We start from the raw sequence: 27,634 nt of genomic DNA on the forward strand, positions 1-27,634 counted from the left end.
GCCTTGGCCCAAGTGGAGCCTTTGCCCAAGTGGAGCCTTTGCCCAAGTGGAGCCTTTGCCCAAGTGGAGCCTTGGCCCAAGTGGAGCCTTGGCCCAAGTGGAGCCTTTGCCCAAATGGAGCCTTGGCCCAAGTGGAGCCTTGGCCCAAGTGGGGCCTTTGCCCAAGTGGGGCCTTTGCCCAAGTGGGGCCTTTGCCCAAGTGGAGCCTTGGCCCAAGTGGAGCCTTTGCCCAAATGGAGCCTTGGCCCAAGTGGAGCCTTGGCCCAAGTGGAGCCTTGGCCCAAGTGGAGCCTTTGCCCAAGTGGGGCCTTTGCCCAAGTGGGGCCTTTGCCCAAGTGGGGCCTTTGCCCAAGTGGGGCCTTTGCCCAAGTGGAGCCTTTGCCCAAGTGGAGCCTTTGCCCAAGTGGAGCCTTTGTCCAAGTGGGGCCTTTGCCCAGGTGGAGCCTTTGCCCAAGTGGGGCCTTTGCCCAAGTGGGGCCTTTGCCCAGGTGGAGCCTTGGCCCAAGTGGTCTTGGCCCAGGTGGGGCCTTTGCCCAAGTGGAGCCTTGGCCCAAGTGGAGCCTTTGCCCAAGTGGAGCCTTTGCCCAAGTGGGGCCTTTGCCCAAGTGGGGCCTTTGCCCAAGTGGTCTTGGCCCAGGTGGGGCCTTTGCCCAAGTGGAGCCTTTGCCCAAGTGGAGCCTTTGCCCAAGTGGAGCCTTTGCCCAAGTGGAGCCTTTGCCCAAGTGGAGCCTTTGCCCAAGTGGAGCCTTTGCCCAAGTGGAGTCTTCGCTTTTGGAGCCTTCGCTCTTGGCACCTTCGCCCTCGGACTCTTCACCCTCGACTCTTCTCCCTCGGACCCATCGCCCTCGGCCCCTTCGCCCTCGGACTCTTCTCCCTCGGACCCATCGCCCTTGACTCTTCGCCCTCAGACCCTTTCCCAATTGGATCTTTCACCATTGGAGACCCAGCAGTGGGGGTCTCAGCACCAGGAGAGAACCAGCGTCTGACGACCTCCAGCGCCGGTGACCCCCAGCTCCTGGAACCCGACCTCGCAGCCGGAGCGTCCCAGTACCCGGTGCACCCCACTACCAAGAGAGACTCAGCACCTGGAGAGCCACCGTCCGGCGACCCCAAACCCCCGGCGACCCAGCGCGCCCGAGAACCCGGCGAGCTATTGGAGTCTTCGCCCTTGGAGTCTTCGCCCTTGGAGTCTTCGCCCTTGGAGTCTTCGCCCTTGGAGTCTTCGCCCTTGGAGTCTTCGCCCTTGGAGTCTTCGCCCTTGGAGTCTTCGCCCTTGGAGTCTTCGCTCAGGGACTCTTTGCCCTCGGACCCTTTGCCCTCGGACTCTTTGCCCTCGGACTCTTTGCCCTCGGACTCTTTGCCCTCGGACTCTTTGCCCTCGGACTCTTTGCCCTCGGAGCCTTTGCCCTCGGAGCCTTTGCCCTCGGAGCCTTTGCCCTCGGAGCCTTTGCCCTCGGACCCTTTGCCCTCGGAGCCTTTGCCCTCGGAGTCTTTGCCCTCGGACTCTTTGCCCTCGGACCCTTTGCCCTCGGACCCTTTGCCCTCGGATTCTTTGCCCTCGGACTCTTTGCCCTCGGACTCTTTGCCCTCGGAGCCTTTGCCCTCGGAGCCTTTGCCCTCGGAGCCTTTGCACTCGGAGCCTTTGCCCTCGGATTCTTTGCCCTCGGACCCTTTGCCCTCGGAGTCCTCGCCCTCGGAGTCCTCGCCCTCGGAGTCCTCGCCCTCGTCTTCGCCCTCGGAGTCTTCGCCCTCGGAGTCTTCGCTCTCGGAGTCTTCGCTCTCGGAGTCTTCGCTCATGGAGTCTTCGCCCTCGGAGTCTTCGCCCTCGGAGTCTTCGCCCACGGAGTCTTCGCCCACGGAGTCTTCGCCCACGGAGTCTTCGCCCTCGGAGTCTTCGCCCTCGGAGTCTTCGCCCTCGGAGTCTTCGCCCTCGGAGTCTTCGCCCTCGGAGTCTTCGCCCTCGGAGTCTTCGCCCTCGGAGTCTTTGCCCTTGGAGTCTTCGCTCAATTGGACCCTTGGCCCTCGGACCCTTGGCCATCGGACCCTTGGCCCTCGGACTCTTCTCCCTCGGACTCTTCTCCCTCGGACTCTTCTCCCTCGGACTCTTCTCCCTCGGACTCTTCTCCCTCGGAGTCTTCGCCCTCGGAGTCTTCGCCCTCGGAGTCTTCGCCCTCGGAGTCTTCGCCCTCGGAGTTTTCGCCCTCGGAGTCTTCGCCCTCGGAGTCCTCGCCCTCGGAGTCCTCGCCCTCGGAGTCCTCGCCCTCGGAGTCCTCGCCCTCGGAGTCCTCGCCCTCGGAGTCCTCGCCCTCGGAGTCCTCGCCCTCGGAGTCCTCGCCCTCGGAGTCCTCGCCCTCGGAGTCCTCGCCCTCGGAGTCCTCGCCCTCGGAGTCCTCGCCCTCGGAGTCTTCGCTCATGGAGTCTTCGCCCTCGGAGTCTTCGCCCTCGGAGTCTTCGCCCTCGGAGTCTTCGCCCTCGGAGTCTTCGCCCTCGGAGTCTTCGCCCTCGGAGTCATCGCCCTCGGAGTCATCGCCCTCGGAGTCATCGCCCTCGGAGTCTTCGCCCTTGGAGTCTTCGCTCAATTGGACCCTTGGCCCTCGGACCCTTGGCCCTCGGACTCTTCTCCCTCGGACTCTTCTCCCTCGGACTCTTCTCCCTCGGACTCTTCTCCCTCGGAGTCTTCGCCCTCGGAGTCCTCGCCCTCGGAGTCCTCGCCCTCGGAGTCCTCGCCCTCGGAGTCCTCGCCCTCGGAGTCCTCGCCCTCGGAGTCCTCGCCCTCGGAGTCCTCGCCCTCGGAGTCCTCGCTCATGGAGTCTTCGCCCTCGGAGTCTTCGCCCTCGGAGTCTTCGCCCTCGGAGTCTTCGCCCTCGGAGTCTTCGCCCTCGGAGTCTTCGCCCTCGGAGTCATCGCCCTCGGAGTCATCGCCCTCGGAGTCATCGCCCTCGGAGTCTTCGCCCTTGGAGTCTTCGCTCAATTGGACCCTTGGCCCTCGGACCCTTGGCCCTCGGACTCTTCTCCCTCGGACTCTTCTCCCTCGGACTCTTCTCCCTCGGACTCTACTCCCTCGGAGTCTTCGCCCTCGGAGTCTTCGCCCTCGGAGCCTTCGCCCTCGGAGCCTTCGCCCTCGGAGCCTTCGCCCTCGGAGCCTTCGCCCTCGGAGTCTTCTCCCTCTGTCTTCTCCCTCTGAGTCTTCTCCCTCTGAGTCTTCTCCCTCTGAGTCTTCTCCCTCTGAGTCTTCTCCCTCTGAGTCTTCTCCCTCTGAGTCTTCTCCCTCTGAGTCTTCTCCCTCTGAGTCGTCTCCCTCTGAGTCTTCTCCCTCGGACTCTTCTCCCTCGGACTCTTCTCCCTCAGACTCTTCTCCCTCGACTCTTCTCCCTCGGACTCTTCTGCCTCGGACTCTTCTGCCTCGGACTCTTCTGCCTCGGACTCCTCCCTCGGACTCTTCTCCCTCGGACTCTTCTCCCTCGGACTCTTTTCCCTCGGACTCCTTTCCCTCGGACTCCTTTCCCTCGGACTCTTCTCCCTCGGACTCTTCTCCCTCGGACTCTTCGCCCTCGGACTCTTCGCCCTCGGAGTCTTCGCCCTCGGAGACTTCGCCCTCGGAGTCTTCGCCCTCGGAGTCTTCGCCCTCGGAGACTTCGCCCTCGGAGTCTTCGCCCTCGGACTCTCGCCCTCGGACTCTCCGCCCTCGGACTCTCCGCCCTCGGACACTCCGCCCTCGGACTCTTCGCCCTCGGACTCTTCGCCCTCGGAGACTTCGCCCTCGGACTCATCGCCCTCGGACTCTTCGCCCTCGGACTCTTCGCCCTGGGACTCATCGCCCTCGGACACTTCGCCCTCGGACTCTACGCCCTCGGACTCTACGCCCTCGGACTCTTCGCCCTCGGACTCTTCGCCCTCGGACTCTTCGCCCTCGGACTCTTCGCCCTCGGACTCTTCGCCCTCGGACCCTTGGCCCTCGGACCCTTTGCCCTCGGACCCTTTGCCCTCGGACCCTTTGCCCTCGGACTCTTTGCCCTCGGACTCTTTGCCCTCGGACTCTTTGCCCTCGGACTCTTTGCCCTCGGACTGCCCTCGCAGTCTTTGCCCTCGCAGTCTTTGCCCTCGCAGTCTTTGCCCTCGCAGTCTTTGCCCTCGGAGTCTTTGCCCTCGGAGTCTTTGCCCTCGGAGTCTTTGCCCTCGGAGTCTTTGCCCTCGGAGTCTTTGCCCTCGGACTCTTTGCCCTCGGACCCTTGGCCCTCGGACCCTTTGCCCTCGGACCCTTTGCCCTCGGACCCTTTGCCCTCGGACCCTTTGCCCTCGGACACTTTGCCCTCGGACCCTTTGCCCTCGGACTCTTTGCCCTCGGAGTCTTTGCCCTCGGACGCTTCGCCCTCGGACTCTTGGCCCTCGGACTCTTGGCCCTCGGAGTCTTCGCCCTCGGAGTCTTCGCCCTCGGAGTCTTCGCCCTCGGAGTCTTCGCCCTCGGAGTCTTCGCCCTCGGAGTCTTCGCCCTCGGAGTCTTCGCCCTCGGAGCCTTCGCCCTCGGACCCTTTGCCCTCGGACCCTTTGCCCTCGGACCCTTGGCCCTCGGACCCTTCGGCCTTGAAGCCATCGACTTCGGAGTCTTTGCCCAAGTGGAGCCTTCGCCCTCGGACCCTTCACCCTTGGAGACCCAGCAGTGGGGCTCTCAGCACCAGGAGATACCTAGCGTCTGACAACTTCCAGTGCCAGCGACCCCCAGCTCCCGGAACCCGACCTCGCAGCCGGAGCGTCCCAGTACCCGGTGCACCCCAGTTCCAGGAGAGACCCAGCATCCGGAGAGCCACCGTCCGGCGACCCCCATCCCCGGCGACCCAGCGCACCCTAGAACCCGGCGAGCTCTTGGAGTCTTTGCCCTCGGAGTTTTGCCCTCCGGAGTCTTCGCCCTCGGAGTCTTCACTCTCGGAGTCTTCGCCCTCGGAGTCTTCGCCCTCGGAGTCTTCGCCCTCGGAGTCTTCGCCCTCGGAGTCTTCGCCCTCGGAGTCTTCGCCCTCGGAGTCTTCGCCCTCGGAGTCTTCGCCCTCGGAGTCTTTGCCCTCGGAGTCTTTGCCCTCGGATTTGCCCTCGGAGTCTTTGCCCTCGGACTCTTGGCCCTCGGACCCTTTGCCCTCGGACCCTTTGCCCTCGGACCCTTTGCCCTCGGACCCTTTGCCCTCGGACCCTTTGCCCTCGGACCCTTTGCCCTCGGAGTCTTTGCCCTCGGACGCTTCGCCCTCGGACTCTTGGCCCTCGGACTCTTGGCCCTCGGACTCTTGGCCCTCGGAGTCTTCGCCCTCGGAGTCTTCGCCCTCGGAGTCTTCGCCCTCGGAGTCTTCGCCCTCGGAGTCTTCGCCCTCGGAGTCTTCGCCCTCGGAGTCTTCGCCCTCGGAGTCTTCGCCCTCGGACCCTTTGCCCTCGGACCCTTGGCCCTCGGACCCTTCGGCCTTGAAGCCATCGACTTCGGAGTCTTTGCCCAAGTGGAGCCTTCGCCCTCGGACCCTTCACCCTTGGAGACCCAGCAGTGGGGGTCTCAGCACCAGGAGATACCTAGCGTCTGACAACCTCCAGTGCCAGCGACCCCCAGCTCCCGGAACCCGACCTCGCAGCCGGAGCGTCCCAGTACCCGGTGCACCCCAGTTCCAGGAGAGACCCAGCATCCGGAGAGCCACCGTCCGGCGACCCCCATCCCCGGCGACCCAGCGCACCCTAGAACCCGGCGAGCTCTTGGAGTCTTTGCCCTCGGCGTTTTGCCCTCCGGAGTCTTCGCCCTCGGAGTCTTCGCCCTCGGAGTCTTGGCCCTCGGAGTCTTGGCCCTCGGAGTCTTGGCCCTCGGAGTCTTTGCCCTCGGAGTCTTTGCCCTCGGAGTCTTTGCCCTCGCAGTCTTGGCCCTCGCAGTCTTGGCCCTCGGAGTCTTGGCCCTCGGAGTCTTGGCCCTCGGAGTCTTGGCCCTCGGAGTCTTGGCCCTCGGAGTCTTGGCCCTCGGAGTCTTGGCCCTCGGAGTCTTGGCCCTCGGACCCTTTGCCCTCGGACCCTTTGCCCTCGGACCCTTTGCCCTCGGACTCTTTGCCCTCGGACTCTTTGCCCTCGGACCCTTTTCCCTCGGACCCTTTTCCCTCGGACTCTGCCCTCGGACCCTTTGCCCTCGGACCCTTTGCCCTCGGACCCTTTGCCCTCGGACCCTTTGCCCTCGGACTCTTTGCCCTCGGACTCTTTGCCCTCGGACTCTTTGCCCTCGGACACTTTGCCCTCGGACCCTTTGCCCTCGGACTCTTTGCCCTCGGACTCTTTGCCCTCGGGCCCTTGTTCCTCGGACCCTTGGCCCTCGGACCCTTTGCCCTCGGACCCTTTGCCCTCGGACCCTTTGCCCTCGGAGTCTTTGCCCTCGGAGTCTTTGCCCTCGGAGTCTTTGCCCTCGGAGTCTTTGCCCTCGGAGTTTTCGCCCTCGGAGTCATAGAACAGTACAGCACAGAACAGGCCCTTCGGCCCTCAATGTTGTGCCGAGCCATGATCACCCTACTCAAACCCACATATCCACCCTATACCCGTAACCCAACAACCCCCCCCTAACCTTACATTTATTAGGACACTACGGGCAATTTAGCATGGCCAATCCACCTAACCCGCACATCTTTGGACTGTGGGAGGAAACCGGAGCACCCGGAGGAAACCCACGCACACAGTGGGAGGACGTGCAGACTCCACACAGACAGTGACCCAGCCGGGAATCGAACCTGGGACCCTGGAGCTGTGAAGCTTTATGCTAACCACCATGCTACCCTGCTGCCCTGTCTTTGCCCTCGGAGTCTTTGCCCTCGGAGTCTTTGCCCTCGGAGTCTTTGCCGTCGGAGTCTTTGCCGTCGGAGTCTTTGCCCTCGGAGTCTTGGCCCTCGGAGTCTTGGCCCTCGGAGTCTTGGCCCTCGGAGTCTTGGCCCTCGGAGTCTTGGCCCTCGGAGTCTTGGCCCTCGGACACTTCGCCCTCGGAGTCTTGGCCCTCGGAGTCTTGGCCCTCGGAGTCTTGGCCCTCGGAGTCTTGGCCCTCGGAGTCTTGGCCCTCGGAGTCTTGGCCCTCGGAGTCTTGGCCCTCGGAGTCTTGGCCCTCGGAGTCTTGGCCCTCGGACCCTTTGCCCTGGGACCCTTGACCCTCGAACTCTTTGCCCTCGGACTCTTTGCCCTCGGACTCTTTGCCCTCGGACTCTTTGCCCTCGGACTCTTTGCCCTCGGACTCTTTGCCCTCGGACTCTTTGCCCTCGGACTCTTTGCCCTCGGACTCTTTGCCCTCGGACTCTTTGCCCTCGGACTGCCCTCGCAGTCTTTGCCCTCGGACTCTTTGCCCTCGGACTCTTTGCCCTCGAACTCTTTGCCCTCGAACTCTTTGCCCTCGAACTCTTTGCCCTCGGACTCTTTGCCCTCGGACTCTGCCCTCGGACTCTGTGCCCTCGGACTCTTTGTCCTCGGACTCTTTGCCCTCGGACTCTTTGCCCTCGGACTCTTTGCCCTCGGACTCTTTGCCCTCGGACTCTTTGCCCTCGGACTCTTTGCCCTCGGACTCTTTGCCCTCGGACTCTTGGCCCTCGGAGTCTTTGCCCTCGGACTCTTTGCCCTCGGACCCTTTGCCCTCGGACACTTTGCCCTCGGAGTCTTTGCCCTTGGACACTTTGCCCTTGGACACTTTGCCCTGGGACCCTTGGCCCTGGGACCCTTGGCCCTCGGAGTCTTTGCCCTCGGAGTCTTTGCCCTCGGAGTCTTTGCCCTCGGACTCTTTGCCCTCGGAGTCCTTGCCCTCGGACTCTTTGCCCTCGGAGTCTTTGCCCTCGGAGTCTTTGTCCTCGGACCCTTGGCCCTCGGACCCTTGGCCCTCGGACCCTTTGCCCTCGGACCCTTTGCCCTCGGAGTCTTTGCCCTCGGAGTCTGCCCTCGGAGTCTTTGCCCTCGGAGTCTTTGCCCTCGGACCCTTTGCCCTCGGACCCTTTGCCCTCGGACCCTTTGCCCTCGGACCCTTTGCCCTCGGACCCTTTGCCCTCGGACCCTTTGCCCTCGGACCCTTTGCCCTCGGACCCTTTGCCCTCGGACCCTTTGCCCTCGGACTCTTTGCCCTCGGACTCTTTGCCCTCGGACCCTTTGCCCTCGGAGTCTTTGCCCTCGGACACTTCGCCCTCGGACCCTTCGCCCTCGGACCCTTCGCCCTCGCAGTCTTCGCCCTCGGACCTTTGGCCCTCGGACCCTTGGCCCTCTGACCCATCGCCTCCGGAGCCTTCGCCCAATTGGATCCTTCACCCTTAGAGACCCAGCAGTGGGGGTCACAGCACCAGAAGCGTCTGACAACCTCCGCCGACCCCCAGCTCCCGGAACCCGACCTCGCAGCCGGAGCGTCCCAGTGCCCGGTGCACCCCAGTTCCAGGAGAGACCCAGCACCCGGAGAGCCACCGTCCGGCGACCCCCATCCCCGGTGACCCAGCGCACCCTAGAACCCGGCGAGCTCTTGGAGACTTCGCCCTCGGAGTCTTCGCCCTCGGAGTCTTCGCCCTCGGAGTCTTCGCCCTCGAAGTCTTCGCCCTCGGAGTCTTCGCCCTCGGAGTCTTCGCCCTTGAGTCTTCGCCCTCGGAGTCTTCGCCCTCGGAGTCTTCGTCCTCGGAGTCTTTGTTCTCGGAGTCTTCGCCCTCGCAGTCTTCGCCCTCGGAACTTCACCCTTGGACCCTTGGCCCTTGAAGCCATCGACTTCGGAGTCTTTGCCCAATGGGAGCCTTTGCCCAATTGGAGCCTTGACCCTTTGAGACTTCGCCTTCGGACCCATCGCCTTCGGAGCCTTCGCCCAATTGGACCCTTCGCCCTTGGAGACCCAGCAGTGGGGGTCTCAGCACCAGGAGAGACCTAGCGTCTGACGGCCTCCAGCGCCAGCGACCCCCAGCTCCCGGAACCCGACCTCGCAGCCGGAGCGTCCCAGTACCCGGTGCACCCCAGTTCCAGGAGAGACCCAGCACCCGGAGAGCCACCGTCCGGCGACCCCCATCCCCGGCGACCCAGCGCACCCTAGAACCCGGCAAGCTCTTGGAGTCTTCGCCCTCGGAGTCTTCGCCCTCGGAGTCTTCGCCCTCGGAGTCTTCGCCCTCGGAGTCTTCGCCCTCGGAGTCTTCGCCCTCGGAGTCTTCGCCCTCGGACTCTTTGCCCTCGGACTCTTTGCCCTCGGACTCTTTGCCCTCGGACTCTTTGCCCTCGGACTCTTTGCCCTCGGACTCTTTGCCCTCGGACTCTTTGCCCTCGGACTCTTTGCCCTCGGACTCTTTGCCCTCGGAGTCTTTGCCCTCGGAGTCTTTGCCCTCGGAGTCTTTGCCCCTCGGAGTCTCTGCCCTCGGAGTCTCTGCCCTCGGAGTCTCTGCCCTCGGAGTCTCTGCCCTCGGAGTCTCTGCCCTCGGAGTCTCTGCCCTCGGAGTCTCTGCCCTCGGAGTCTCTGCCCTCGGAGTCTCTGCCCTCGGAGTCTCTGCCCTCGGAGTCTCTGCCCTCGGAGTCTCTGCCCTCGGAGTCTCTGCCCTCGGAGTCTCTGGCCTCGGAGTCTCTGCCCTCGGAGTCTCTGCCCTCGGAGTCATTGCCCTCGGAGTCTGCCCTCGGACCCTTTGCCCTCGGACCCTTTGCCCTCGGACTCTTTGCCCTCGGACTCTTTGCCCTCGGACTCTTTGCCCTCGGACTCTTTGCCCTCGGACTCTTTGCCCTCGGACTCTTTGCCCTCGGACTCTTTGCCCTCGGAGTCTGTGCCCTCGGAGTCTCTGCCCTCGGAGCCTTTGCCCTCGGACTCTTTGCCCTCGGAGTCTTTGCCCTCGGAGTCTTTGCCCTCGGAGTCTTTGCCCTCGGACCCTTTGCCCTCGGACCCTTTGCCCTCGGACCCTTTGCCCTCGGACCCTTTGCCCTCGGACCCTTTGCCCTCGGACCCTTTGCCCTCGGACCCTTTGCCCTCGGACCCTTCGCCCTTGAAGCCATCGACTTCGGAGTCTTTGCCCAAGTGGAGCCTTCGCCCTCGGACCCTTCACCCTTGGAGACCCAGCAGTGGGGGTCTCAGCACCAGGAGAGACCTAGCGTCTGACGGCCTCCAGCGCCAGCGACCCCCAGCTCCCGGAACCCGACCTCGCAGCCGGAGCGTCCCAGTACCCGGTGCACCCCAGTTCCAGGAGAGACCCAGCACCCGGAGAGCCACCGTCCGGCGACCCCCATCCCCCGGCGACCCAGTGTGCCCGAGAACCCGGCGAGCTCTTGGAGTCTTCGCCCTCGGAGTTTTCGCTCTTGGAGTCTTTGCCCTCGGAGTTTTGCCCTCGGAGTCTTAGCCCTCGGAGTCTTAGCCCTCGGAGTCTTAGCCCTCGGAGTCTTAGCCCTCGGAGTCTTAGCCCTCGGACCCTTTTCCCTCGGACCCTTTTCCCTCGGACCCTTTTCCCTCGGACTCTGCCCTTGGACTCTTTGCCCTCGGACTCTTTGCCCTCGGACTCTTTGCCCTCGGACTCTTTGCCCTCGGACTCTTTGCCCTCGGACTCTTTGCCCTCGGACGCTTCGCCCTCGGACTCTTTGCCCTCGGAGTTTTCGCCCTCGGAGTCATAGAACATAGAACAGTACAGCACAGAACAGGCCCTTCGGCCCTCAATGTTGTGCCGAGCAATGATCACCCTACTCAAACCCACGTATCCACCCTATACCCGTAACCCAACAACCCCCCCCCTAACCTTACATTTATTAGGACACTACGGGCAATTTAGCATGGCCAATCCACCTAACCCGCACATCTTTGGACTGTGGGAGGAAACCGGAGCACCCGGAGGAAACCCACGCACACAGGGGGAGGACGTGCAGACTCCGTACAGACAGTGACCCAAGCCGGAATCGAACCTGGGACCCTGGAGCTGTGAAGCTTTATGCTGACCACCCTGCTGCCCTGTCTTGCCCTCGGAGTCTTTGCCCTCGGAGTCTTTGCCCTCGGAGTCTTTGCCCTCGGAGTCTTTGCCCTCGGAGTCTTTGCCCTCGGAGTCTTTGCCCTCGGAGTCTTTGCCCTCGGAGTCTTGGCCCTCGGAGTCTTGGCCCTCGGAGTCTTGGCCCTCGGAGTCTTGGCCCTCGGACACTTTGCCCTCGGAGTCTTGGCCCTCGGAGTCTTGGCCCTCGGAGTCTTGGCCCTCGGAGTCTTGGCCCTCGGAGTCTTGGCCCTCGGAGTCTTGGCCCTCGGAGTCTTGGCCCTCGGACCCTTTGCCCTCGGACTCTTTGCCCTCGGGCCCTTGTTCCTCGGACCCTTGGCCCTCGGACCCTTTGCCTTCGGACCCTTTGCCCTCGGACCCTTTGCCCTCGGACCCTTTGCCCTCGGACCCTTTGCCCTCAGACCCTTTGCCCTCGGACCCTTTGCCCTCGGACTCTTTGCCCTCGGACCCTTTGCCCTCGGACCCTTTGCCCTCGGACCCTTTGCCATTGGACCCTTTGCCCTCGGACTCTTTGCCCTCGGGCCCTTGTTCCTCGGACCCTTGGCCCTCGGACCCTTTGCCCTCGGACCCTTTGCCCTCGGACCCTTTGCCCTCGGACCCTTTGCCCTCGGACCCTTTGCCCTCGGACCCTTTGCCCTCGGAGTCTTTGCCCTCGGAGTCCTTGCCCTCGGAGTCTTTGCCCTCGGAGTCTTTGCCCTCGGAGTCTTCGCCCTCGGAGTCTTCGCCCTCGGAGTTTTCGCCCTCGGAGTCATAGAACATAGAACAGTACAGCACAGAACAGGCCCTTCGGCCCTCAATGTTGTGCCGAGCCATGATCACCCTACTCAAACCCACATATCCACCCTATACCCGTAACCCAACAACCCCCCCCTAACCTTACATTTATTAGGACACTACGGGCAATTTAGCATGGCCAATCCACCTAACCCGCACATCTTTGGACTGTGGGAGGAAACCGGAGCACCCGGAGGAAACCCACGCACACAGGGGGAGGACGTGCAGACTCCACACAGACAGTGACCCAGCCGGGAATCGAACCTGGGACCCTGGAGCTGTGAAGCTTTATGCTAACCACCATGCTACCCTGCTGTCCTGTCTTTGCCCTCGGAGTCTTTGCCCTCGGAGTCTTTGCCCTCGGAGTCTTTGCCCTCGGAGTCTTTGCCCTCGGAGTCTTTGCCCTCGGAGTCTTGGCCCTCGGAGTCTTGGCCCTCGGAGTCTTGGCCCTCGGAGTCTTGGCCCTCGGAGTCTTGGCCCTCGGAGTCTTGGCCCTCGGAGTCTTGGCCCTCGGACACTTCGCCCTCGGAGTCTTGGCCCTCGGAGTCTTGGCCCTCGGAGTCTTGGCCCTCGGAGTCTTGGCCCTCGGAGTCTTGGCCCTCGGAGTCTTGGCCCTGGGACCCTTTGCCCTGGGACCCTTTGCCCTGGGACCCTTTGCCCTGGGACCCTTGACCCTCGAACTCTTTGCCCTCGGACTCTTTGCCCTCGGACTCTTTGCCCTCGGACTCTTTGCCCTCGGACTCTTTGCCCTCGGACTCTTTGCCCTCGGACTGCCCTCGCAGTCTTTGCCCTCGGACTCTTTGCCCTCGAACTCTTTGCCCTCGAACTCTTTGCCCTCGAACTCTTTGCCCTCGAACTCTTTGCCCTCGGACTCTTTGCCCTCGGACTCTGCCCTCGGACTCTGTGCCCTCGGACTCTTTGCCCTCGGACCCTTTGCCCTCGGATACTTTGCCCTCTGACTCTTTGCCCTCGGACTCTTTGCCCTCGGACTCTTTGCCCTCGGACTCTTTGCCCTCGGACTCTTGGCCCTCGGACTCTTGGCCCTCGGACTCTTTGCCCTCGGACTCTTTGCCCTCGGACCCTTTGCCCTCGGATACTTTGCCCTCGGAGTCTTTGCCCTCGGACACTTTGCCCTTGGACACTTTGCCCTGGGACCCTTGGCCCTGGGACCCTTGGCCCTCGGACCCTTTGCCCTCGGAGTCTTTGCCCTCGGACTCTTTGCCCTCGGAGTCCTTGCCCTCGGACTCTTTGCCCTCGGAGTCTTTGCCCTCGGAGTCTTTGTCCTCGGACCCTTGGCCCTCGGACCCTTGGCCCTCGGACCCTTTGCCCTCGGACCCTTTGCCCTCGGAGTCTTTGCCCTCGGAGTCTGCCCTCGGACCCTTTGCCCTCGGACCCTTTGCCCTCGGACCCTTTGCCCTCGGACCCTTTGCCCTCGGACCCTTTGCCCTCGGACCCTTTGCCCTCGGACCCTTTGCCCTCGGACTCTTTGCCCTCGGACTCTTTCCCCTCGGACTCTTTGCCCTCGGACCCTTTGCCCTCGGAGTCTTTGCCCTCGGACCCTTCGCCCTCGGACCCTTCGCCCTCGGACCGTTTGCCCTCGGACCCTTCGCCCTCGCAGTCTTCGCCCTCGGACCTTTGGCCCTCGGACCCTTGGCCCTCTGACCCATCGCCTTCGGAGCCTTCGCCCAATTGGATCCTTCACCCTTAGAGACCCAGCAGTGGGGGTCACAGCACCAGAAGCGTCTGACAACCTCCGCCGACCCCCAGCTCCCGGAACCCGACCTCGCAGCCGGAGCGTCCCAGTGCCCGGTGCACCCCAGTTCCAGGAGAGACCCAGCACCCGGAGAGCCACCGTCCGGCGACCCCCATCCCCGGTGACCCAGCGCGCCCTAGAACCCGGCGAGCTCTTGGAGTCTTTGCCCTCGGAGTTTTCGCCCTCCGGAGTCTTCGCCCTCGGAGACTTCGCCCTCGGAGTCTTCGCCCTCGGAGTCTTCGCCCTCGGAGTCTTCGCCCTCGGAGTCTTCGGCCTCGGAGTCTTCGCCCTCGGAGTCTTCGTCCTCGGAGTCTTCGTCCTCGGAGTCTTCGCCCTCGCAGTCTTCGCCCTCGGAACTTCACCCTTGGACCCTTGGCCCTTGAAGCCATCGACTTCGGAGTCTTTGCCCAATGGGAGCCTTTGCCCAATTGGAGCCTTGACCCTTTGAGACTTCGCCTTCGGACCCATCGCCTTCGGAGCCTTCGCCCAATTGGACCCTTCGCCCTTGGAGACCCAGCAGTGGGGGTCTCAGCACCAGGAGAGACCTAGCGTCTGACGGCCTCCAGCGCCAGCGACCCCCAGCTCCCGGAACCCGACCTCGCAGCCGGAGCGTCCCAGTACCCGGTGCACCCCAGTTCCAGGAGAGACCCAGCACCCGGAGAGCCACCGTCCGGCGACCCCCATCCCCGGCGACCCAGCGCACCCTAGAACCCGGCGAGCTCTTGGAGTCTTTGCCCTCGGAGTCTTTGCCCTCGGAGTCTTCGCCCTCGGAGTCTTTGCCCTCGGAATCTTTGCCCTCGGAGTCTTCGCCCTCGGAGTCTTCGCCCTCGGAGTCTTCGCCCTCGGAGTCTTCGCCCTCGGAGTCTTCGCCCTCGGAGTCTTTGCCCTCGGAGTCTTTGCCCTCGGACCCTTTGCCCTCGGACCCTTTGCCCTCGGACCCTTTGCCCTCGGACCCTTTGCCTTCGGACCCTTTGCCCTCGGACCCTTTGCCCTCGGACCCTTTGCCCTCGGACCCTTTGCCCTCGGACCCTTTGCCTTCGGACCCTTTGCCTTCGGACCCTTTGCCCTCGGAGTCTTTGCCCTCGGAGTCTTTGCCCTCGGAGTCTTTGCCCTCGGACTTTGCCCTCGGACTCTATGCCCTCGGACTCTTTGCCCTCGGACTCTTTGCCCTCGGACTCTTTGCCCTCGGACTCTTTGCCCTCGGACCCTTTGCCCTCGGACCCTTTGCCCTCGGACCCTTTGCCCTCGGACCCTTTGCCCTCGGAGTCTTTGCCCTCGGAGTCTTTGCCCTCGGACCCTTTGCCCTCGGACCCTTTGCCCTCGGACCCTTTGCCCTCGGACTCTTTGCCCTCGGACTCTTTGCCCTCGGACTCTTTGCCCTCGGGCCCTTGGCCCACGGACCCTTTGCCCTCGGACCCTTTGCCCTCGGACCCTTTGCCCTCGGACCCTTTGCCCTCGAACCCTTTGCCCTCGGACCCTTTGCCCTCGGACCCTTTGCCCTCGGACCCTTTGCCCTCGGACCCTTTGCCCTCGGACCCTTTGCCCTCGGACTCTTTGCCCTCGGACTCTTTGCCCTCGGACTCTTTGCCCTCGGAGTCTTTGCCCTCGGACTCTTTGCCCTCGGAGTCTTTGCCCTCGGAGTTTTGCCCTCGGAGTTTTGCCCTCGGAGTCTTCGCCCTCGGAGTCTTCGCCCTCGGAGTCTTCACTCTCGGACCCTTCGCCCTCGGACCCTTCGCTTTTGGAGACCCAACAGTGGGGGTCACAGCACCAGGAGAGACCTAGCGTCTGACAACCTCCAGCGCCAGCGACCCCCAGCTCCTGGAACCCGACCTCGCAGCCGGAGCGTCCCAGTACCCGGTGCACCCCAGTTCCAGGAGAGACCCAGCACCCGGAGAGCCACCGTCCGGCGACCCCCATCCCCGGCGACCCAGCGCACCCTAGAACCCGGCGAGCTCTTGGAGTCTTCACCCTTGGAGTCTTCACCCTTGGAGTCTTCACCCTTGGAGTCTTCACCCTTGGAGTCTTCACTCTCGGAGTCTTAGCCCTCGGAGTCTTAGCCCTCGGAGTCTTAGCCCTCGGAGTCTTAGCCCTCGGAGTCTTCGCCCTCGGACCCTTCGCCCTCGAAGCCATCACCGTCGGAGTCTTCGCCCTCGAAGCCATCGCCGTCGGAGTCTTCGCCCTCGGAGTCTTCGCCCTCGGACCCTTTGCCCTCGGACCCTTCGCCGTCGGACCCTTCGCCCTCGGAGTCTTTTCCCTCGGAGTCTTCTCCCTCGGAGTCTTCGCCCTCGGAGTCTTCGCCCTTCGGCCTTGAAGCCATCGCCTTCGGAGTCTTTGCCCAATTGGAGCCTTCACCCTTTGAGACTTCGCCAATTGGACCCTTGGCCCTCGGACCCATCGCCAATGGAGCCTTCGCCCAATTGGATCCTTCACCCTTGGAGACCCAGCAGTGGGGGTCTCAGCACCAGGAGAGACCAAGTGTCTGACAACCTCCGCCGACCCCCAGCTCCCGGAACCCGACCTCGCAGCCGGAGCGTCCCAGTACCCGGTGCACCCCAGTTCCAGGAGAGACCCAGCACCCGGAGAGCCACCGTCCGGCGACCCCCATCCCCGGCGACCCAGCGCGCCCTAGAACCCGGCGAGCTCTTGGAGTCTTCGCCCTCGGAGTCTTCTCCCTCGGAGTCTTCTCCCTCGGAGTCTTCTCCCTCGGACCCTTCGCCCTTGGAGCCTTCGCCCAAGTGGAGCCTTCACCCTTTGAGACCACCAATTGGACCCTTCGCCCTCGGACCCTTCGCCCTCGGACCCTTCGCCCTTGCAGTCTTCGCCCTCGGACCTTTGGCCCTCGGACCCATCGCCAATGGAGCCTTCGCCCAACTGGATCCTTCGCCCAATTGGATCCTTCGCCCTTGGAGACCCAGCAGTGGGGGTCTCAGCACCAGGAGATACCTAGCGTCTGACAACCTCCAGCGCCAGCGACCCCCAGCTCCCGGAACCCGACCTCGCAGCCGGAGCGTCCCAGTACCCGGTGCACCCCAGTTCCAGGAGAGACCCAGCACCCGGAGAGCCACCGTCCGGCGACCCCCATCCCCGGCAACCCCCAACCCCCGGCAACCCAGCGTGACCTAGAACCCGGTGGGCTATTGGAGTCTTCGCCCTTGGAGTCTTCGCCCTCGGAGTCTTCGTCCTCGGAGTCTTCGCCCTCGGAGTCTTCGCCCTCGGAGTCTTCGCCCTCGGCGTCTTCGCCCTCGGCGTCTTTGCCCTCGGCGTCTTTGCCCTCGGAGTCTTTGCCCTCGGAGTCTTTGCCCTCGGAGTCTTTGCCCTCGGAGTCTTTGCCCTCGGAGTCTTTGCCCTCGGAGTCTTTGCCCTCGGAGTCTTTGCCCTCGGAGTCTTTGCCCTCGGAGTCTTTGCCCTCGGAGTCTTTGCCCTCGGAGTCTTTGCCCTCGGAGTCTTTGCCCTCGGAGTCTTTGCCCTCGGAGTCTTTGCCCTCGGAGTCTTTGCCCTCGGAGTCTTTGCCCTCGGAGTCTTCGCCCTCGGAGTCTTCGCCCTCGGAGTCTTCGCCCTCGGAGTCTTCGCCCTCGGAGTCTTTGCCCTCGGAGTCTTCGCCCTCGGAGTCTTCGCCTTCTGATCCTTCGCCCTCGGACCCTTTGCCCAATTGGATCCTTCACCCTTGGAGACCCAGCAGCCGGGGTCTCAGCGCCAGGAGAGACCCAGCGTCTGACGACCTCCAGCGCCGGCGACTCCCAGCTCCTGGAACCCGATCTCGCACCCGGAGTGTCCCAGTACCTGGTGCAACCCTGTAGCATGAGAGATCCAGCACCCGGAGAGCCACTGTCCGGCGACCCCCAACTCCTGGCGACCAAATGCACCGTAGAACCCGGCGAGCCCTTGGAGCCTTCGCCCAATTGAAGCCTTCGCCCAAATGGAGCCTTCGCCCAATTGGAGACTTGTTTTCTCTCCCCTATGTGTGTGATCCACATGTCCTTGATATTCATGTTACTCACAGTCTGCGACAAATTGGTGAAATGCTTCCTCTCACACATCCAGACACCAGTCTTGTACCTCGGAAGAGGAGAATAAATAAGTTAAGAATCATTGGATTATGAGAGAACTTCAGACATTTTCCAGCTCCCCTTGGTACAATTAACTATCGTCATGGCCCAGTTGATTTTCAGAAAATTCAAGGTTTTATATTGAAGTCATACCTCCTTGACAGAAAGGAGGCGGGGTTTTGGGAGGGGGGATGCGCATTGCTGGGTGGTTTCTGGTGAAGTAACTAGTTTCCAGTAAATGATTATGTGACCAGTTTACCTGGGAAAGCAACAACTCAATAGCAAATGATGGACAATGGGTTAATCAGGAGAGAGTAAATTGAGGGTGTTATTCTGTTTGGGACTGGCACTTTCAAATAGGATTCTACGTGTTGACCAAAGGGGTTAAACATCTTGTGAACTCAACCAGTATTTCTCAGCCCCCCCCCCCCCGCCCGAGACCCACTTTTATCAACCAGCTGACCTTCGGGTCACCCACGTCAGCCAGCCGACACGCCATTGGTTCTTACCTTTGTGACAGGTGAGCCTGCTTGGGTCCTCACAGGCTCACAGCGGGCACTGCTTAGTCCTGCTGTGGACTCTCCTGAGCAGCTCTCTCTGGCAGATTTAATATGTGAGATCCTGGCCTGTTTGTGTCCCTGGCCCTCTCCTTCCTCCTTTGCAAACGATCCACTTTAACGTCTTCAGTCGTGTTGACGCTTGCTTGCTGACACAGCTGCAAGATGGAAGAATCTCCCGACTGCGATATTGCGCCCGGAAAGCACGTGACGTGCTCTCTGCCGTCGCTTTTGGCGGGAAGACGCCATCAATTTTTTAAAAATAAATCATCGGTGGGGCCCTCGAAAATGACTGGAGGCCAGACCAGGGGCCCACCAATCAGCGGGCTAAATATCTAACGTGATGTATCCGAGGATGGCAGAAGGCCTGGGGGTGGGGGGGGGGGGGGGGGGGGGGGGGGCGTCAATTGGGTGTAGAATGAAATTTGATTTAAATTCAGTTTAGATGATAATTAACGCTATGCATTCCACTGTGAATATTTTTCAGTGAGGGTGCAGTTAGATTTGTGTTCACCTTTGTTGACTTCTTTAGTTTAAACTGTGAATCTTGTGGCTTCGTCTGTCAATAAATCCCTGGATTTTCCGATTCCAAAACAAAGTGGCGAAAAGGGGTGAGAGCCCTCTCTTTGTTTTGACAGCACAGTGGTTAGCACTGTAGCTTCACAGCTCCAGGGTCCCAGGTTCGATTCCCAGCTTGGGTCACTGTCTGTGCGGAGTCTGCACGTCCTCCCTGTGTCTGCGTGGGCTTCCTCCGGGTTCCTCCCACAAGTCCCAGAGGACGTGCTGTTGGGTGAATTGGACAATCTGAATTCTCCCTCCGTGTACCCCATGAGCTCGTCCAATCTCAACGTCTTCTCCTTCTAGTCCCTCCCACTCCTGCCGGCATTGTCCCGTCCACACCTGTCATCCCAATGAGGGAGGATGTGGCTCAGGGAAATCGGCCTCAGGCTGCCTCTGGCTTCAGTCTGCAGGAGTGAACATTGATTGAACATAGAACATAGAACGATACAGCGCAGTACAGGCCCTTCGGCCCTCGATGTTGCACCGCCATGGAAAAAAAACTAAAGGCCATCTAACCTACACTATGCCCTTATCATCCATATGCTTATCCAATAAACTTTTAAATGCCCTCAATGTTGGCGAGTTCACTACTGTTGCAGGTAGGGCATTCCACGGCCTCACCACTCTTTGCGTAAAAAACCCACCTCTGACCTCTGTCCTATATCTATTACCCCTCAATTTAAGGCTATGTCCCCTCGTGCTAGCCACCTCCATCCGCGGGAGAAGGCTCTCGCTGTCCACCCTATCTAACCCTCTGATCATTTTGTATGCCTCTATTAGGTCACCTCTTAACCTTCTTCTCTCTAACGAAAACAACCTCAAGTCCATCAGCCTTTCCTCATAAGATTTTCCCTCCATACCAGGCAACATCCTGGTAAATCTCCTCTGCACCCGTTCCAAAGCTTCCACGTCCTTCCTATAATGAGGCGACCAGAACTGTACGCAATACTCCAAATGCGGCCGTACTAGAGTTTTATACAACTGCAACATGACCTCATGGCTCCGGAACTCAATCCCTCTACCAATAAAGGCCAACACACCATAGGCCTTCTTCACAACCCTATCAACCTGGGTGGCAACTTTCAGGGATCTATGTACATGGACACCGAGATCCCTCTGCTCATCCACACTACCAAGAATTTTACCATTAGCCAAATATTCCGCATTCCTGTTATTCTTTCCAAAGTGAATCACCTCACACTTCTCCACATTAAACTCCATTTGCCACCTCTCAGCCCAGCTCTGCAGCTTATCTATGTCCCTCTGTAACCTGCAACATCCTTCCGCACTGTCTACAACTCCACCGACTTTAGTGTCGTCTGCAAATTTACTCACCCATCCTTCTGCGCCCTCCTCTAGGTCATTTATAAAAATGACAAACAGCAACAGCCCCAGAACAGATCCTTGTGGTACGCCACTCGTAACTGAACTCCATTCTGAACATTTCCCATCAACTACCACTCTCTGTCTTCTTTCAACTAGCCAATTTCTGATCCACATCTCTAAATCACCCTCAATCCCCAGCCTCCGTATTTTCTGCAATAGCCGACCGTGGGGAACCTTATCAAACGCTTTACTGAAATCCATATACACCACATCAACTGCTCTACCCTCGTCTACCTGTTCAGTCACCTTCTCAAAGAACTCGATAAGGTTTGTGAGGCATGACTTACCCTTCACAAAACCATGCTGACTATCCCTAATCATATTATTCCTATCTAGATGATTATAAATCGTATCTTTTATAATCCTCTCCAAGACTTTACCCACCACAGACGTTAGGCTCACCGGCCTATAGTTACCGGGGTTATCTCTACTCCTTCTTGAACAAAGGGACCACATTTGCTATCCTCCAGTCCTCTGGCACTATTCCTGTAGCCAATGATGACCTAAAAATCAAAGCCAAAGGCTCAGCAATCTCTTCCCTGGCTTCCCAGAGAATCCTAGGATAAATCCCATCAGGCCCCGGGGAAATATCTATTTTCACCTTGTCCAGAATTGCCAACACTTCTTCCCTACGCACCTCAATGCCATCTATTCTAATAGCCTGGGTCTCAGCATTTTCCTCCACAATATTATCTTTTTCTTGAGTGAATACTGACGAAAAGTATTCATTTAGTATCTCGCTTATCTCCTCAGCCTCCACACACAACTTCCCACCACTGTCCTTGACTGGCCCTACTCTTACCCTAGTCATTCTTTTATTCCTGACATACCTATAGAAAGCTTTTGGGTTTTCCTTGATCCTACCTGCCAAAGACTTCTCATGTCCCCTCCTTGCTCGTCTCAGCTCTCTCTTTAGATCCTTCCTCGCTTCCTTGTAACTATCAAGCGCCCCAACTGAAACTTCACACCTCATCTTCACATAGGCCTCCTTCTTCCTCTTAACAAGAGATTCCACTTCTTTGGTAAACCACGGTTCCCTCGCTCGACCCCTTCCTCCCTGCCTGACTGGTACGTACTTATCAAGAACATGCAATAGCTGTTCCTTGAACAAGCTCCACATATCCAGTGTGCCCAACCCTTGCAGCCTACTTCTCCAACCTACACATCCTAAGTCATGTCTAATGGCATCATAATTGCCCTTCCCCCAGCTATAACTCTTGCCCTGCGGGGTATACTTATCCCTTTCCATCACTAACGTAAAGGTCACCGAATTGTGGTCACTGTTTCCAAAGTGCTCACCTACCTCCAGATCTAACACCTGGCCTGGTTCATTACCCAAAACCAAATCCAATGTGGCCTCGCCTCTTGTTGGCCTGTCAACATATTGTGTCAGGAAACCCTCCTGCACACATTGTACAAAGAACGACCCATCTAATGTACTCGAACTATATCTTTTCCAGTCAATATTTGGAAAGTTAAAGTCTCCCATAACAACTACCCTGTTACTTTCGCTCTTTTCCAGAATCATCTTCGCCATCCTTTCCTCTACATCCCTAGAACTATTAGGTGGCCTATAGAAAACTCCCAGCAGTGTGACCTCTCCTTTCCTGTTTCTAACCTCAGCCCATACTACCTCGGAAGAAGAGTCCCCATCTAGCCTCCTTTCCGCCACCGTAATACTGTCCTTGACTAGCAGCGCCACACCTCCCCCTCTTTTGCCCCCTTCTCTGAGCTTACTAAAACACCTAAACCCCGGAACCTGCAACAACCATTCCTGTCCCTGCTCTATCCATGTCTCTGAAATGGCCACAACATCGAAGTCCCAGGTACCAACCCATGCTGCCAGTTCCCCTACCTTATTTCGTATACTCCTGGCATTGAAGTAGACACACTTCAAACCACCTACCTGAACACTGGCACCCTCCTGCGAAGTCAAATCTGTGCTCCTGACCTCTATACTCTCAATCTCCCGTACCCCAAAACTACAATCCAGGTTCCCATGCCCCTGCTGAATTAGTTTAAACCCCCCCCCCCCCCCCCCCAAAGAGCACTAATAAATCTCCCCCCCAGGATATTGGTGCCCCTCAGGTTCAGATGTAGACCATCCTGTCTATAGAGGTCCCACCTTCCCCAGAAAGAGCCCCAGTTATCCAGAAATCTGAATCCCTCCCGCCTGCACCATCCCTGTAGCCACGTGTTTAATTGCTCTCTCTCCCTATTCCTCATCTCACTATCACGTGGCACGGGCAACAACCCAGAGATAACAACTCTGCTTTGTTAATGTGGTGGATGGTGTTGCGCCAGACTCTGTCTTTCACAGGGACTGATACAAACCGGATCAAACAAACCTTCCACAGCAACATCTTGCCCATTCTCAGCTGTTTGATGATGTCTCCATTCCACCTCCTCCCATCACAAAGTGAAGCTGTTTCGATCTTCTCTCTGTCCACCTTCGCCCCGGGACAGAGCAGCCAGTTAGACAGTCAGTACAGTGAGCTGGTCTTCACTCTGACTGATCGCACAGCCTCCCCTTCGCCTCAAATTAACCCACTTCACAAACCCATGACGTCTGATCTCACTGTGATGTCCAGGCTCAGGGTCACACTTGTTCTGTGAGGTCACGGCTTGACCTGCCCAGGTCAAGGGTCAAACAGGGAGTCGCAAAAACCCTCAGAGTTTACTGAGGTTACAATTGGCTGCTGATCTAAAATGTTCCAACCAGTTTGTAGTTGGTTGTGACAGAGAATAGGCTGCGGCTTCACAGTACCGAGGTCCCAGGTTCGATCCCGGCTCTGGGTCACCGTCCGTGTGGAGTTTGCACATTCTCCCCGTGTCTGCGTGGGTTTCACCCCCACAACCTAAAAAGATGTGCCGGGTAGGAGGATTGGCCACGCTAAAATTGCCCCTTAATTGGAAAAAAAATGAATTGGGTACTCGAAATGTAAAATAAACAGTGGAAAATAATTTACAGATATGGAGTGAGCATCGAGGGCTGGGAGGAACCCTCAGTGAGGGATGTGAGAGGATCAGTCACCATCATTAACCAGCCTCCAGTTTCCAGACTGCCAACGGAGCAATGGCACAGGGGGGTCTATCAATTACTGAATGAACTGTAATAAACACGGTAGCATTGTGGATAGCACAATCGCTTCACAGCTCCAGGGTCCCAGGTTCGGTTCCCGGCTGGGTCACTGTCTGTGCGGAGTCTGCACGTCCTCCCCGTGTGTGCGTGGGTTTCCTCCATGTGCTCCGGTTTCCTCCCACAGTCCAAAGATGTGCAGGTTAGGTGGATTGGCCATGCTAAATTGCCCTTAGTGTTGGGTGGGGTTACTGGGTTATGGGGATAAGGTGGAGGTGTTAACCTTGGGTAGGGTGCTCTTTCCAGGAGCCGGTGCAGACTCGATGGGCCGAATGGCCTCCTTCTGCACTGTAAATTCTATGATCTATGATCTATGATCTAAAAACCACCAATATTATTTCGCTTGTCTGACTTGAACAAATGAAATGTAAAATGAACAATTATTGACCAACCTTTCAAACCTCTCAATCTTTTATCTGATCAGCAGACTGATGGATGTTTGCTCTCTCTTGCAAAGTGAAGCTGTTTCGATCTTCTCTCTCTCCACCTTCGCTCTGGGACAGAGCAGCCAGTTAGACAGTCAGTACAGTGAGCTGGTCTTCACTCTGACTGATCGCACAGCCTCCCCTTCGCCTCAAATTAACCCACTTCACCAACCCATTGTGACGTCTGATCGCACTGTGACGTCCAGGCTCAGGGTCACACTTGTTCTGTGAGGTCACGGTTTGACCTGCCCAGGTCAAGGGTCAAACAGCGGGTGGCAAAAAGTTGACTGAGGTGACAGAAATTGGATGTTGTGGAAAGCACTAACCGTTCCCCAGTCTCTGAAATCTGCTTATTTTGACATGTCTCTGGGATGCAGCAGTTACTGTGACAAGCAGATGAGGTGGGCAAACTGGCTCCCCTTTAATTCGGCCTCCTCGTACGTCGCAACTAAGGTTTTGACATTACTTTTCCCCATTAGATCCCTTAACCAAACTGTCTTTACTTCCTGACAAGGAACTAAACAAAGTAGGTATTCTTCAGTCGTAGGTTTAATTGCTACTCAACGTGAGGGAAATAATAAAAGATGACGCACAGAGGCACACACACACACACACGAAAGGCAAGAGATTATCCGATTAGGACCTCAGAAGGTGGGGTGCGCTGCAGTTGACGTTGGCGGGAAGGGTGCAGCCGGTGAAGATGAATGTGCTGCCGAGCTTCCTGTTTGTTTTTCAGTCCCTCACCATTTATCTCCCGGGATATGGGGGCGCTGGCCTAGGAATTCTTTTGGACGGAGAAGGCGCCGAGGGTGGGGAGTGGATGTGGTCGGAGGTGGAGTCTTAAAGGGCTCTGGTTTGCGGGCTGTGGTGAAGGCCCCGTTGCCGTTGGCCCCGAGGAAGTGTAGGGGAATCCAGTGGTGGAGTCGACTATTAAGAATCAGCTGAGGAGACATTTTAAATTGGACCAGATGTCGGTTTTGACGCCACTGTGTGGAAACCATAGGTTTATGATTTTTTTAGGGGGAGGGTTGGATTTAGATTTATTGTCACATGTACCGAGGTAAAGTGAAAAGTATTGTTCTGTGTCCAGTCCAGGCAGATCATTCCATACATGAAAAAACATAGGACAGACGATAAATACACAATGTAAACACATAGACATGGGGTGAAGCATACTCAGCAGGGAAGATGTGTGAAGAGATCAGTTCAGTCCATAAGAGGGTCGTTTAGGAGTCTGGTAACAGCGGGGAAGAAGCTGTTTTTGAGTCTGTTCGTGCGTGTTCTCAGACTTCTGTATCTCCTGCCCGATGGAAGAAGTTGGAAGAGTGAGTAGGCCGGGTGGGAGGGATCCTTGATTATGCTGCCCGCTATCCCCAGGCAGCGGGAGGTGTAGATTGAATCAATGGATGGGAGGCAGGTTTGTGTGACGGACTGGGCTGTGTTCACGACTCTCTGAAGTTCCTTGCGGTCCTGGGCCGTGCAGTTGCCATACCAGGCTGTGATGCAGCCCGATAGGATGCTTTCTATGGTGCATCTGTAAAAGTTGGACAGGGTCAATGTGGACATGCCCAATTTCCTTAGTGAGTTTAGGTGCTGGCAGGTGTGGACTTGGCACGAATGGAATGACCTAAATCCCCCCCCCCCCAGCTCCTGGATGACACGCTGCTGGAGAAAATGCTGCTCGCAGATGAGTGCGGAAGGGCAGGATCGTGGATATGTATGGGTGATTGGGAGAGCAGGGCAAGGCATTTGGGAAAGGGACGAAGCGGATGTGGGAGGGGGTGTTGGGGACGGAGATAGGGTGGGGACTCTGGTGTGAGGCAGAATGAACTTGATTCAGTTTAAAGTGGTGCACGGGGTCCACATGACTCCGGCTCAGAAGTGGGTCTTCCCGGGTACCACAGATGGTGTGTGGGAAATGTGAGTGGGTGGGTGGGGGGGGGGGGGGGGGGGGGGTGAATCATGTTCACATGTTTTGGGCATGCGAGAGGTTGGAGAGCTCCTGGACGGTGGTGTTTGATACCCTATCGAGGATAATGGGAGTTGAGGTGGACACGGACCCAAAAGGTGGCGATCTTCGGGGTCTCGGAGGTGCTGGAGCTGCTGGAGGGGGAGGTGGGCCGATGTGGCCTCTCTGACTGTGCGGCGACAGATTCTTTTGAATTGGAGGTCGGCCCCGCCCCCCCCGAGGGGTCGCGACACAGCTGGGGAGACACGTACGAGTTCCTCCGCTGGGGAAAAGATCAGATTTGCCTTAAAGTGGGGTCAGAAGAGGGCCTTGATGTCTGGTGGAGGCCATTCATGATGATATTTGAGGAGCTGTTCGTCACAGGGAGGGAGGGGGGGGGGGGGTGAAGGGATTAAAAGGGGCAAAATGTACAAACTGTAAACGTTGCCCTTTTGGGATGTTGTGTTGTTTTTGTTTGCGTTTGGAACAGAATAGATTTTCACAAACAAAATCACAACTCCTGACCGATGAGGATTCATGGGAAATTTGACAAGTCCGTCTGGCCCCAAATGGTTTTCCGGTGACTCTATTGTCTTGTTCAGTCACATCAACATCAGACGATGAGAAACGAGATACCTGCATTTACAATTTGAAGAAGTGAAGCATTAAATACATAATCAGACATCTAACGGCTTGCTCGGGCAGATTTCATCCGTGTCCTTGAAAAGAATCTCGGGCAGAGATAGCAGAGGTATTCTCACACATTTGTAACCATTTGAGATGGTTGCTGGATAGCCCATAAGATGCCTGGGTTTAGAAAGGAGTTTGACGGACCCAGGGGGCGACAGACGGATCAACTGATCAACTTCCCTGGTGGGAGGAACAATCATGGGATCCCAACTGAAGGAGAAGAGCATCCAGCGACAAAAAATACAATGCTGCTGCCTCACGCTACCCAAGTCCTGGGTTCGAATCCCGGCCCCGGGTCACTGTCCGTGTGGAGTTTGCACATTCTCCCCGTGCCTGCGTGGGCCTCACCCCCACAACCTAGAGCTGTGCAGGGTAAGTGGATTGGCCAATGCTAAATTGCCCCTTCATTGGGAAAAAAAAAAGAACTGGGTCCTCTAAATTTATTTTTAGATTTAGAATTTAGAACAGTACAGCACAGAACAGGCCCTTCGGCCCTCGACGTTGTGCCGAGCCATGATCACCCTACTCAAACCCACGTATCCACCCTATACCCGTAACCCAACAACCCCCCCTTAACCTTACTTTTTAGGACACTACGGGCAATTTAGCATGGCCAATCCACCTAACCCGCACATCTTTGGACTGTGGGAGGAAACCGGAGCACCCGGAGGAAACCCACGCACACACGGGGAGGACGTGCAGACTCCACACAGACAGTGACCCAGCCGGGAACCGAACCTGGGACCCTGGAGCTGTGAAGCATTGATGCTAACCACTATGCTACCGTGCTGCCCACAGACAAAGTTCGGAGCTATTCGCCAGTCAATGGCTTGTGGGGGGAGTTGAGCAAACATTGCTAATCACAGTCGCTACGAGCAGGGCTCAAACCTACGCGGGGATACCCCTTTGGATTTCAAGTCCAACGCCTTAACTACTCGGCCATCGCAGCTGTTTGTTTTTGAAAAACAAATCTTTATTATTGTCAGAAGTCGGCTTACATTAACATTGCAATGAAGTTACTGTGAAAAGCCCCTAGTCGCCACATTCCGGCGCCTGTTCGGGTACACAGAGGGAGAATTCAGAATGTCCAATTCACCGTAACAAGCACGTCTTTCGGGACTTGTGGGAGGAAACCGGAGCACCCGGAGGAAACCCACGCAGACACGGGGAGAACACGCAGACTCCGCACAGACAGTGACCCAAGCCGGGAATCGAACCCGGGACCCTGGAGCTGTGAAGCAACAGTGCTAACCGCTGTGCCACCGTGCCGCCATAGTGAACTAGATGGCTTTTTAGAACAATCAAGTATAGTTGTCACGGTTACCATTTCGACTTTTACTTCCTGATTTTTATTGAATTCAGATTCTGCCTTTGAACTGTTTTATCGGATCTCAGTGTGGTCGGCGGTGTCGAGT

General features: G+C 58.5%; 5 protein-coding genes and 1 non-coding gene across 6 annotated transcripts; all 6 read right to left on the minus strand.

Moving 5' to 3' along the window:
- Positions 1-3,761: 3,761 nt before the first annotated feature.
- Positions 3,762-4,637, minus strand: LOC119957542 (spore wall protein 2-like; the record flags this gene model as incomplete). Its single annotated transcript, XM_038785688.1, has 1 exon — positions 3,762-4,637. A coding segment is annotated over one exon (780 nt), but the record flags the coding sequence as incomplete, so codon positions are not given.
- Positions 4,638-6,769: 2,132 nt separating this feature from the next.
- On the minus strand, positions 6,770-8,248 carry LOC119957284 (spore wall protein 2-like). Its single transcript, XM_038785118.1, has one exon. It carries the CDS (start codon positions 8,234-8,236, stop codon positions 6,770-6,772), a length of 1,467 nt encoding a protein of 488 aa, XP_038641046.1. The 5' UTR covers positions 8,237-8,248.
- A 397-nt stretch (positions 8,249-8,645) lies between these two features.
- Positions 8,646-9,578, minus strand: LOC119957285 (neurofilament medium polypeptide-like). Its single transcript, XM_038785119.1, has one exon. The coding sequence runs from the start codon at positions 9,576-9,578 to the stop codon at positions 8,679-8,681; it is 900 nt and encodes a 299-aa protein (XP_038641047.1). The 3' UTR covers positions 8,646-8,678.
- A 2,419-nt stretch (positions 9,579-11,997) lies between these two features.
- Positions 11,998-13,474, minus strand: LOC119957538 (ribosome-binding protein 1-like). Its single transcript, XM_038785684.1, has 2 exons — positions 12,728-13,474; positions 11,998-12,463 (listed from the first exon to the last, which is right to left on the minus strand). Exons 1-2 carry the CDS (start codon positions 13,379-13,381, stop codon positions 12,020-12,022), a joined length of 1,098 nt encoding a protein of 365 aa, XP_038641612.1. The 5' UTR covers positions 13,382-13,474; the 3' UTR covers positions 11,998-12,019.
- A 351-nt stretch (positions 13,475-13,825) lies between these two features.
- On the minus strand, positions 13,826-27,546 carry LOC119957286 (spore wall protein 2-like). The gene is made up of 4 exons (XM_038785121.1): positions 27,472-27,546; positions 25,966-26,165; positions 16,649-17,123; positions 13,826-14,338 (listed from the first exon to the last, which is right to left on the minus strand). The coding sequence occupies exons 1-4, from the start codon at positions 27,544-27,546 to the stop codon at positions 13,826-13,828; spliced, it is 1,263 nt and encodes a 420-aa protein (XP_038641049.1).
- Positions 27,087-27,168, minus strand: trnas-uga. Its single transcript has one exon. It is a non-coding gene; the product is annotated as a tRNA-Ser (tRNA).
- Positions 27,547-27,634: the final 88 nt, after the last annotated feature.

Source organism: Scyliorhinus canicula, chromosome 26 (genome assembly GCF_902713615.1).
Source record: "Scyliorhinus canicula chromosome 26, sScyCan1.1, whole genome shotgun sequence".
NCBI classification, from domain to species: Eukaryota; Metazoa; Chordata; class Chondrichthyes; order Carcharhiniformes; family Scyliorhinidae; genus Scyliorhinus; species Scyliorhinus canicula.